Source organism: Myodes glareolus, chromosome 1 (genome assembly GCF_982192425.1).
Source record: "Myodes glareolus chromosome 1, mMyoGla1.1, whole genome shotgun sequence".
Taxonomy (NCBI): Eukaryota; Metazoa; Chordata; class Mammalia; order Rodentia; family Cricetidae; genus Myodes; species Myodes glareolus.
The window spans coordinates 53,098,700-53,111,094 of NC_142026.1; the positions used below are offsets into that span (position 1 = coordinate 53,098,700).

Consider the following 12,395-nt stretch of genomic DNA (forward strand, 5'->3'; position numbering starts at 1 on the left):
TCTCTGAGTTGGAGGCCAGGCTGGTCTACAGAGTGAGTTCCAGGACAGCCGATGCTACACAGAGAGACCCTGTCTCAAAACAAACACTCTATTAACTTGCTTTCTTCTTGCTTTTAAAGAGCAGACCCCTCTTTTGTACCATGTGTTATAGTCTGATAGCTGACTCTGACTTTAAGTGATGAAGTGAGGTGATAACAAGGGGTCCATCCATAGCAGAGAGAGGGTGTTTATTAGATGCACATGGTCACAATTGCTCATGTGAGCTAGCAAACGCGTCTCGGGTCCCAAAGGGAGCACAGGGATCCTCTCCTTTCACTCAGGTGCAGTAATTCACGACACATCCGTGTCACTGCATCTCTGTCCCCTGTCTCTCGTAAACACTCGTCCTCTGTGTGACTGTGTGAGAGCTTATTAATGTAATATCTTTGTTCGTTTGTCTATTTGGTTTTTGTTTGTTTGTTTGTTTTTGAGATAGGATTTCTCTGTGTAGCCAGGCTGTCCTGGAACTATCTCTGTAGACCAGGCCTGCTTCTGCCTCTCAGGTGTTGGGATTAAAGGTCTGCGCCACCACTGCCAGGCTAAGCATTAAGTTTTGATAGGATCTAGTTTTTCAATTTCCCCTTGTATGCTTAGTGTCCTTCCAACAAATCCGTACCTGGCCAGATGAAATTAGCTCCCTCTTCCTCCACAGTACATCTTGATCTCATGCAACTTCTTACTATTTTCTCATGAAAATCATTAGGTCATAGCTAACATACCAGAAACCAAGAGCTGTTTCTGTCAGATTATGCTCCATAAAACATTTTTCAGGAATTTGGAGCTGAGTCTAAAATACTAACTTTGTGTACATTGACCACACCCATTTGAATAGTAATTCATGGAATGTTTACATTTTTATAGGTTTGTGTAAATGATGATCTGGTCGCAAAGAACTTTGCTTATTATGTGTCACCCATGGGGAATAAAAACCTCAATATGTTGGAGAAGCCCAGACCCAGTCTCAATTCGGTGTCCTGCAGTAAGCTCAGCCCATCACTTACTCTGTGGCCAATGCTTTTGCAAGGGAAAGACCATCGTGGAATGGAAAGTGAGTATTTCATGTTGCTTATCCTTAGCATACCAAGTTCTGTCTAAGCCCTTTCCTACTTGGATCAGACTTAGACTCAGTTTAATAATCAAATTTTACTACTTAGCCTCTGGCAGGTACTGTGGCCCTAGAGCTGCTGCTGTTTGTGTTCAGGAGACATTCTGGCGACATTTTCAGAAGTCCAGATAGTATGTGGTTTAAAGATCTCAGCAACGTGAGGTTCTGAATAGTTTCAGACACTTCAGAGAGTTTTTTTTTTTTTTATCACAAATGATGCTTAGTGTGGTTCGTGGATGCAGTTTTAAATGTTCCTCTCTGCATTAGATTTTAATCCCTCAGACTGCCATCCTTTGCTAGGTCTCCTATAATTTTACTGCATAAGCAAGAGCAGAAGTAAATCATAAGGACTCGTTTTTATTTTGTGTTTTAGTTTTGAAATATAGTATGTTCTTTCAGACTCACAGCGCTTAGGTTTTCTGGCACAGTCTCTCCGGCATACATGGTGTAAGAATGTTGTCAGTGACCTAGGGCCACCTGCTACAGCACTAGGTGAGTTCTACCAGTTTGGTTTCTTTCATAGGCAGCACAGAATCATACTCTGAGTGCCCTGGAGAGTGAGCCCAGGCCTCACTGTGCTCTGCCACCGAGCTTTATAACCTCAGCCCATCTTTGTCTATTTCACGTAGGTTCTTTGTTTTGGGCCTTAAGTGTTCTCCATCTGCTTTGGTAATAGTCTTTTATCAGATGTATCTTTTGCAGTTATTTTCTTCTAGTGTGTGACTTGTTTCTTATTATTCAGTGATATTTATTATATAGCTTTTGATTTGTCAGTATCTTGAAAAGATTTTACGTCTATGTTTGTAAGGCATAATGGGCCTTCATTTTCTTGAAATGCTTTCTGGTTCGGGCATCAGAACAGTGAAGGTCTTGTAGGATGAGCTGGGAAGTGTTTGCTTTGCTTCTGTCTTCTAAAAGAGCTTGTGGGTTGGTGACATTTCTTCCTGATATGCTTGGTAGAATTCTTCAGTGAACCTACCTCAATTTAGTTCCCTTTTTTTTTTTTGGAACATTCCTAATAATTCAATTCCTTCAAGACCTACTATCCATATACCCTATTTCTGTTTTGTTTGGGAGTTTTGGAAAAGTGTGTCTTTAAAGGAATCTTCATCTAGATTAGTGATTCTTAATCTGTGGGTCCCTACCGCTTTGTGACCCTTTCACAGAGGTCACATATCATATATCCTGCATATCAGATATTTAAATTACAGTTCATAACAGCTGCAAAATTACAGTTATGAAGTAGCAATGAAATAATTTTATGGTTGGGTCACCACAACATGAAGAACTGTATTAAAGGATCGCAGCATCAAGAAGGTTGAGAACCACTGATTAAGATGATTAAATTGTAAGCATAGAGTTGTTCATTTTACTATCTTTACATTTTTTGATATGCTCATAAACACATGGACTATCCTTTATTAGCCTCTAGGTGCCCATGAATCAGTAGTCATGGCCCTGCTTTCATTTCTCTTCCTTCTTTCCCTGTTTCTCTCTTAATCTCCCTTCCTTCACTCCCTTGGTTAAGAGTCTTAGTAATTTTGTTCCTCTTTTCAAAAACTATGTTGTGGGTTGAATTCTGTGTCCTCAGAACTCATATGCTGCAGGCCTGCCCTCAATGTGGCTGTGTCTGCAGGCAGGGTCTTCATGAGAAGTTCTGTGATGATAAGGGTAGGGTCAGACTCTGATAGACTTAAAAGAGCGCTTAGAAGAGGAAAACAAAAAACAAAAAAACAGAGCTGACTTCTCCAGCACTTGCACACCAGGAAGACATCACCCCAGGATTCAAATTGGCCAACACTTTGATCTTGGACTTGCAGCCTCCAGAAATAAAAGAAAATAAATTTCTGTTTAAGCGACTCACTCACACTGATACAGATAGTTCTTGGATATTTCTGTTTAAACAGTTTTTTCTTCTCTTTGCTTTTCCACTTTGGAATTTCCTATGCCGGTCTGTGGGATGGGAATATAGATTCTGTCTCTTAGTGAGAGTCAGTTACATTGCATAAGAATTAAATTTGTAAAAAGAAATAAAAGACAAGAGTTTAGGTAACGTCAATAGCTAGAGGAGAAGCTTTAATTAACCTGAGAGATGACATCTCAGATCCTACACACTGACCATGCAGAATAAAAAAAAGTAAGTGTATTACAGCTCCCAATAAGACTTTCCTACTTATCGGGAAGCCAGGCTATACCTAGAGCCACAATAGGACAGTTCTAGACAGGAGAGCCACAATAGGACAGCTCAGTCTGGGAGGGAAAGGTGTCCTGACTTGTGGGGAAGCCAGGCTACCTGAAACTGGGGTATGATGGGGGATGGCCATCATAAAAAAAACTTTTTTTTGCTCAGCCTTGCATGGCCTGTATACGGGACAATCTGTCTCAGTAAGGTTCTTTTGTTCTGCTCAATCTTGCTCAGGCCCCCTAAGAGAACATCTCAGCAAGGTTTTTCTGCTCAGCCACCTAGGGACATCCCAGCAAGGTTCTTCTATTCTACACTGGCAAATGAAGATCTTCACCCAAGACTCTTTTGAGAAAGAGATTTATTTTGGAAGGAGAGTGGCTGCCTCTGCCAGGGTGGGAAAGGACAGCCCACAACTGAACAGGCAGAGGGGCTTATATAGGTCTTACTAGGCTTGGAGGTTTCCCAGGGAGTTTTCCTGCTCAGGGATTGGTTAGTTTAGTTGGTCAGGGTCAGAGATCACTCTGACTTCAGGGCCAAACTGTGTTTCTTTCACTGGTCCTTTTTAGCCTTTTGGCTCTAATTTTAGGACCAGGGCATATTTCTTTCACTGGCTCTGATTCTAGAGACAAAGTGTGTTTGACACTGGTTTCAGAGTCAGTGTGTTTCTTTGGTTCTGGGTTCAGGGATAAAGTGTTTCTTTCACTGACTCAGGTTTCAGATCCTGGGCATATTTCATTCACTAGCTCTGGGTTCAAAGTCAGGGTGCTCAGGGGTTGGTTGGTTTCCTGCTTAGGGATTGTCAGTTTTCCTTGACTGGCCCTTCTACCCAATACAGAGTATAGGTTTCAAGCTGGGGCTCCTGTAGCTAAGGATAGGAAAGGGGAAGGGGTTTTATTCGGGGCAGAATGGGCAGTCAGCTGTTTCCTTAGACAGCTGTGTTTGAAACTGCAGGGTCTGTTGTCTCTCTACAGCCAGCTGGCTGATTGCTTCTGCAATCTCCAGGAGTTTGGGTCAAGGGGTCAAGGGCAGTTCCTTTTTTTTTTTTAAATTCCCAAATAGCTGGCTTCTTGTAAATTAGAGCTCAGTTTGCCTTCCTTCCTTCCTTCTTTTTTTTTTTCCCTGGGTGGGGTTGCATTGTCCTATACACTGTAGGAAGAGCATGTGTATTGGATACATAATTGTGGCCTCCTTTGGAAAGTATAGCCTACCAAATTGGAAACATTATTTTATTCTTAGTAAGCTGGTCTGTGAATTTCTACAACCTTAAAAAAAAAAAGATTGACACAAAAATGTTTGGATTGTGTTTATTTAGCATGTATGTGTGCATGTGAATGGATATACTATGCCATGGAGTGCCGTGGAGGATAGAGACCATCCTCCCTGCATGTAGGACCTGGGGACCAAACGCAGGTCGCAGGCTTGGCAGCAAGTGCCTTTACCTATTGAGCTGTCTTGTCAGTCCCAAAGCAGATTTTTAATTTTAATCCCTACAAGTTTAGTATAAACCTGTTTGATAATAATTCATGTGTTGCAGTTTTATAAGTGTTTGTTTTTTGTTATTTTTGTCTGATTTTATATAGTTTACAAGGTAACTTTTTATCTTCATTTTGCAGATAAAGCTGTAAAATATAAGGATTCCATGAGAGACTCGCCTAAAGTCCTATTTGAGAAGAAACAACAGTGCCCCCCTTTAAAACACATGAACGAGGTTGTATGTTTGATGCTCACCAAATATAAAGTTCATATGATATGAATATTCTATTCTGAACAAAAAGTGTGTTTCATACATAGAAATTCATGAAGAATGTAGTTGTGTGTGTGTTTGATGAAACAAGGTAGCTGCTCCCCCTTGTTGAGCTTCTGTTTCTGCTGAATTGTAACTGCTCTCGAAAAGGTGGTGTTCTGCTCCTTGAACACGGATGTATGATTGTCTAGACTTGGGAAACATTCACATAATTTCACTTCTAATGTACCTTTCAGTTCTTTCAAAAAAGACAAATGAAAGTAATGGTAAGACATTTTAAACACTCATGCGAATGCCGATTACCTGCTGTTTGACATTTTGATCTAATGATTATAGTGATGGCATAACCATCCAGCTTTGATTCTCTGTGTGTATGTGTGTATATGTGCGCACGCATGCATAGAAACTCTCTGGAATGATTGTGATGAAAAATAATTTCCGTTATATTTTCATTCCAAAAATATAAATCATCTGCCCCACCTTCTCCCCTTCCTTCCATTCTTACAGGGTATTGAATCTTCAGCATACTGGCCAACAAAAAGAGGTATAACTATATATGCTGATCCAGATATTCCAGCAGCAAGGTATGTTTTGAAAATTCAGTTTAGCAAACTAGAGCCTTAGGATAGTACATAGTCAACATGTTAGCTTTGGGGGGCTCAGTTCTAGGACTACTGGGAATATCAAACTGTGTGTGCTCAGATCCAGATTTTTAAAAAGTGGCATGATGGTTATATATAACCATCACACATTTTCGTGTATATTTTAAGTCATCTCTAGATGGCTTCTAATACCTACCCAGTGCAATGTAAATACTATATAAGTTGTTGTTATTCTGTATTGTTTGGGGAATAATGTCAAGGAAAAAAATTACATGTTTAATGCAGGCAATTGTTTTTGCCAAATATTTCCAGTCATTGGTTGGCTGGTTAATTGCACAACTGTAGAGTCCACAAATACAGAAGGTCACATGTACAGTAAGTATGTAAAAGTTTGATAGACATACCACACACCCCCAAAAAAGAATGTGGTCTGGGAAATTTTGGTTCAAAATACACTACTTTAAAGGAAAAAAATATCTTTTTATAGTTGATTAGCTGGCAACAGAGTGGACTGAAAACTGGCAGTAGGTCTAGAATCCCGTTGTTGCCTGACTGCATACTGTTGTATCTGTAAGGCACCTCCAGAGAACAGCACAGAGTGGCTGTGTGAAGGATGATTAAGTGTGGCCACAGCAGCATAGACTGGCAGGTTACAAATCTGGAGAAAGTGAAGGATGGCTTCTTGCCTTCTCCCAAGTCTCCAGCTGTAACCCTGTCTTCCTTAAGATGCACACAGTAATATCAGTGACATTACAGGAAAGCTGTCTCACTTTCTATGACTGACTGCAATGCCAGGTCTTTGTAGGACGTTGGTAAGTGGCTGGGACTGGCATGCTTGTGCTCAGCCAGGGACTCCTGAGCTCAGTTGATGGGTTTTCTTTTGTGACTTAGGACTCACTGCTGATAACTGCAGTGTTGGAGTTACCAAGATTGAATGTGGCCCTGGGGTAGGACCGGAAGAGAACGGAGACAAAAAGAAAACAAGTAGAAATGCCCATGCTTGGGCCAGGGGACCCTGCCTCCTGTCTCTGCCTTGGCAGGGCAGTCTTGACCACTATATTTGCTGTACAGTTCAGCATCCAGGGTGCCCTCAGCTTGATCGAGGAAGGGAACAGTAAAGCAGTCTCCAGAATTCTGTTTGTTCCCAGGTCGTTACTTACCCCATGATTGCCTTGGTCCCTGACCATAAACCAGTTTCAGCAGCAGAGAGGCTGTGTGACCAGCACCAGGCAAGATTCCGTAGTTAGTGCTAAGCCTCTGTCCTCACAGAAATGTATCTAGGAAGATTAAGTGCTTCCTTACTGCTGCTGCTTAGAATTCCCCCAGAAAAGAGCTATCTGTGTGGTTTGAACAAATTTGAATAAAAGTTCTCACCCCAGTCCTAGCTTGAAGGAATGCATTGAAGTAACCAGTGGAAACTGTTCTTCTGTCTCTAAGTGGGTTCTTGTCAAGTAATTCTCTAAGAATGGAGTAGGCAAACTGTAAGGAATACAAATAGGGAGGCACTTTGTCAATTCAAGATTAACTTCCTGAAACAGGATAAAAACAACTTAAAATTTAAATGAAACGTTGAAACTCCCAGTAGCAGGTGGGCGCTAGCTGAGAGCCACTGCAGTTTAGACAAGTAGTTCAACTCTGGGGCTCTCAGAGAGCCTTGGAATACCAGCTGAGAGCTGTTTCTTGACAGAGCAGGTCTGTGGGGCGGGCGTAGCAGGAGGACCAGTCTTGTGTCTCCAACAGGTCATAGTCAGGTACCTCTGAAGCTGCAAGTTGGTGTGGCTGGAATCTGGAGCAGTGGGTCTTGGAAGGTGGAAGAAGCTTCATGGAGGAATTCCCTTCCACAGCAGGGTACCATGAGTGCTGGAGGCACGCCAGGGCAGGAATGAGTCCTATGACTGGAAACTTGCTGAGTGGGGCGTAGGGGGGAAGCCTTAGTTTGTCCTTGGCAAGTCTGGAAGACAACTGATGGGTGAGCCAGCTGGGAGTTGGACTCTGAAGTCTGCAGGTTTCTTACTCTAAGGGAAAAGGAGTCCGAGCAGTTGGACCCTAGGGTCTTCTCCTCTCCCTCTTTAAGCTCCTACAGCTGCTCTGGTTTCAAAGCCCCAGCACACTGAATTTATATTACTGCCTTCTGGGTCTTGATTGGATGTGGGAAATGAGAAATAGAATGATCAGGAAAGAGATGCTAAGCCTGGTGGAGGGAGGGGGAAGAAGTCTGAGCCAACAACAGTATTTGCAAGAAGTTCACAATCAGGTACTCTCTGCCTTTGCAGGGGTCAGGAAACTAGTAAAGAAATTGCTGTTCATTCCTGGTTACCGCAGCAGTCTTTGCAGGCTGCCTGCTCCTTTTGGGTTGCTTTGTTCCACCAAGAATTGCACTCTGCCTAGTGTTTTTTGGGTTTTTTTTCTTTTTTTTTTCTTTTTTTTGCTAAAGGCTAGCCGCCAGTTGTCAGAAAGCTTCATGGGGTGGGGGCATGGGGCACAAAGACAAGGACAGGGCCCTGACCTCCAACAGTTTCTGTGTCTTGCAAGTGAGACCAGTGGTTTCCTCAACAGCAGGGTCTTACCTAGGCTCTAGTGGGCCACCAGTAGCAGTGACAGCTGCCTCTATTAACTTGTGAATTAATCTTTTCATGTGTTTTGGTTTCCAGTAGGTTTAGCCAGAAACCAAATGAGAAGCTGCTGCGGTTGACAGAGAAGAAAGACTGTGATGAGAAGAATGGCTGTGTAAAGTAAGGCCCAGCTTGCTCGCTCACTTGGGTGGAATTGGTTTGTTTGGTTTGGTTTTCCTCTGACTTGAATTGGTTTTTGAAATAATTGTATAAAAAGAAGCAGGAAGAATATGCCTTTATTTTTACTTCAAACTTCCATTCTCATAAAAACAGTAAATATCCAGGAAGTCCCCTGTAGCTGTGTCGGGGGGGGGGGGGCGTGTTAAATCTCGGTTCTGTTGTAAGGGGTTATTCTCGCTCTGGTTCCTTCAGCTGGGTGGACAGTTTTTAAACTGTTAGGTACAGTTGTATACTTTTTATGGCCATTGATTTTGGTGGGCTGATGTTTGGTTTCTTTCCCAGTGTTCTGATGTTAGATGGGACCACCTCCTGCTCTCTAACAGCAGAGTAACCTCATTTGATGCTTGTTAAATACACAAAACTGAGACCATGCTTCTGCCTTTTCCCCTAGACTCTACCAGCTGAAACAGTTTACCTGTGAGAACCTGACTGCTCTGTAATTAGCAGACTAACAGCTTAGCATGGTGCCCATGCTGTCTCTGTTCATGAGCAGTGATAGCCTGCTGACACCTTCCAGAGTCACCCATGCCCTGTATGGCCTCTGACTAGCACAAGCACCTCAGTGTTCAGGAATCAAGTGTGTTGAAGGCTGGTGTGGGGTTCACAGTGGGGCTAGTGGTTAATATTCCCTCCCAGAGAATCTCTCCTGCCTCATGCCTGATGTTTTTACTGCTCTAAGTGACTGTTCTCCTTGGGACAAGTAACTTTTTAGAAACTGTAATTTAGTTTGAGCTGATAATTGAGTGAATTCTGACAAACTCTATGCTCCTTCATGCCTCTATTGTAAAGCCTTGTCTTCCCTACTATCTTGCTCAGTGCTCTTTGCTTAGTCCTGATTGGTAGGAAGTACAGTGCTAACTTGGGTGACTTGTCAGCTGTGCATTCCAGGGAGCCTGCAGGTAAAAGAGCTGAAGAACGTCAGTGTCCTAGTCAGGGCTTCTGTTGCTCTGAGGAAACACCGTGACCAAAAGCAAGTTGGGGAGGAAAGAGTCTGTTTGGCTTCTTACTCTTCCACATTATAGTCCATCACTGCAGGAAGTCAGGACAGGTTTACAAAGATTATTGCAGCCGGGTGGTGCACGCCTTTAATCCCAGCACTTAGGAAGCAGAAGCAGGCAGATCTGTGAGTTTGAGGCCAGCCTGGTTTACAAGAGCTAGTTCCAGGACAGGCTTGAAAGCTGTGGAGAAACCCTGTCTTGAAAAGCCAAAACCAAGATTATTACAAAACTATTGGCCTAAAACCCAACTGGAGCAAAGGTTATTCAAGAAAAGCAGTAGCTCTTCAGTCCCTAAACCTATGAGGATGACAGAACAGGGCAGGTAGAATGACTCAGCGGATAAAGGTGCTTGCCACCAAGCAATCATCAATCCCTGGCTCCTGCATCATGGAAGGGGAGAACTGATTGCTTCAAATAATTCTTTGATTTCTGCACTTTCATAGATAAACATGCACAAAAATAATACATGTGGGGGGTTTTGTTGCTGTTAAAAACATGAGCTTAAAGAGGATAGCAGCCTCCTGTGGAGCAGAAAGGCAAAAGCTCACTTTTGATCTTGATTTTCAGTATGAACATAGATCTTGACAGCTGGGCCTCCTTTCTCTCTGTTCAGAAGACTGGACTTATATAGATTATAGATGTTTTTCGCACAAAGAGAAGCACTTTTAAGTCTATACTTAGACAACCAAAGGAAATTTAAAATCTTGAGCTTGAGACTGATAATAATCATCCGCACTTAACCAGGGGTAGATGAGCACTTTATCAGAACTCCATTGAATTAATGTTAGAACGCTGAGCTTAAGTCTTAATACAGTGCTGGCATATGGAGGGAAAGAAATCGGAAGCATTTTTCATTCTTTTTATATACCTTAAATCACTTTATCATAACTTAAGCTTACATGTCCTCTGACCTTATATGACTTGCATTTACACACCTTAAAACAACTTCTTAGACCTTAAAACATTTTCTTAGCTCTTGTAGTGGTTTGAATAGGTCCAGCCCTGTGGACTCATAAATGCTTGGCGTATAGGGAGTAGTACTATTAGGAGGTGTGGCCTTGTTGGAGGAAGTGTGTCACTGCGGGGGTGGGCTTTAAAGTCTCATATGACCAACCAATGCCCAGTGTGGGACAATGTTCACTTCTGTTGCCTGCAGATCAAGATGTAGAACTCTGTTACTTCTTCAGCATCACGTCTGCCTGCATGCTGCCATGCTTCTCATCAGAATTACAGACTAAACCTCTGAAACTGTAGCCAGCCGCAATGAAATGTTTTTTCTGTATAAGAATTGCATTGCTCATGTTCTCTCTCCTTCTGCTCCTCATTTGGACCTTGGGGTCTCAGTCCAGTGCTCCAGTGTGGGTCTCTGTCTCTATCTCCATCCATCATCGGATGAAGGTTCCCTCTGATCCTGACTTCCTTGCTCACGTTCTCCCTCCTTCTGCTTCTCATTTGGACCTATAATGGCACTGAGACTTGTTTCTTCTGCATGCACTTGTTTTTTGGGATCCTAGTCTGTTTGGATGCTCACCTTCCTAGACCTGGAGGGAGCTGGGAGGAACTTGGACTTCCCACAGGGCAGGAAACCCTGACTGCTCTTAGGACTGGAGAGGGAGGAGGAGAGGGAGTGGGGGGAGTAGGAGGAGGGGAGGAAGTGGAAATTTTTATAAATAAATAAATGAAAAAAAAAGAATTGCATTGGTCACGGTGTTCTCTTCACAGCAGTTAGAAACCCTAATTAAGACAGATCCTTATAGCTTAAACTTGAAACTTCGCACCTTTTATCTATCCAGTCATTCATCATGACACAGGTGGTGGATTACTGAGCGCAGTCATTGTAAAACAAGTTCCTTCAAATAAAGAAATAGTAAAAAGTTACTTTGAAGTCTGTTTTGTGAGTTTATCTCTTTTTGGAGTCTGGTAGCAAGGTAAACTCTCTAGACATAGTAGTAGCTCTAGGAAAGTAAAAACTATGGCCTGATTTTTACACCAGACCAAAACAGGGCTTCAAGCAAAGGAAAAAGAAATAGGGAATGGCAGTTCTTTTTTTCGTTTCAATTGCTTTCAGTATTTGTAAGGGTCCTAGGTAATAATGGAATGTAGGGCACTGTTAGTCGGTCACATTTGGATTACTTATCTAAGGGGTATTAAGGCCAGAGTCAACTGCAAGACAAGTAAGTCTTGAGACCCTTAAGTCTGCCTCTAGGTGTAAAGTAAGGAGCATCTCCAGAAGACAGGTAGAAGGAGAGGTCCAAGGCCTGAAGTCCATGGCATCCCAAGACTTAGGGAGGAACAAATGGAGAAACTGAACAGTGGGTTGTCAACACATGCTTCAGGGGCTAGGGCTAAAAACCCAAGGAAACACAGGTGCCTGGTGCCAGGACTTTTGAATGAAACCAGAAGGCAAAAACCAAGCCTTGCCCAAGGGAAATGGTCAGAGGTGGGTACCTACACCTCCAAGAGTACCAGAGACTCAGGGAGGATTTAAGATAACTGCAAAGGATCATTCACCAGTTGCCACTGATGGCTGGAAGGCCACATGATTGGTGGCCCAGAAGGTGGATCTGTTGTAAGTTGACTGGAAAAAAGGGATAGGTTTTCTCAGTGTGGCTTAGACCCCCCCCCAGTGGGAGCACTAAGGCACCAGGAGAGCCTCCTGAATCTCAGCAGCAGTGTTAGGATTTAGCAGCAGGTAGCTTGGCGGGTCTGGGACAAAGTGTGCTGCAAAGACCACATCATACAGCCGATTTCATGGAAGAGGAAACTTATGACCAAAATGACAGTTCTGTTTCAAAGAAGAAAAGTACAAGGATGCTGTCTGGTTCTAAGCAAATCTCTGGCAATGCTTGTCCTCAAGAAGTGCCAGCAGCTGGTGAAAATCCTGAGAGCAAGAATGGCTGGTCTACATCAACCCAGACTTGCCTTTGAAA

At 42.9% G+C, this 12,395-nt stretch overlaps 1 protein-coding gene across 5 annotated transcripts in view; it reads left to right on the top strand.

Annotated features, from left to right (window-relative positions):
- Tdrd12 (tudor domain containing 12) overlaps positions 1–12,395 on the top strand; it is a 71,251-nt gene that overhangs the window by 26,049 nt on the left and 32,807 nt on the right. For 3 of the 5 annotated variants that reach the window (XM_048448789.3, XM_085695565.2, XM_085695576.2), the window contains 5 exons: positions 901–1,087; positions 1,544–1,636; positions 4,943–5,037; positions 5,581–5,657; positions 8,327–8,407. In XM_048448789.3, the coding sequence (XP_048304746.3) occupies positions 901–1,087; positions 1,544–1,636; positions 4,943–5,037; positions 5,581–5,657; positions 8,327–8,407 (533 nt within the window). The remainder of the gene's footprint in view (positions 1–900; positions 1,088–1,543; positions 1,637–4,942; positions 5,038–5,580; positions 5,658–8,326; positions 8,408–12,395) is intronic. The other 2 variants (XM_085695561.2, XM_048448792.3) reach the window with 2 other exon arrangements.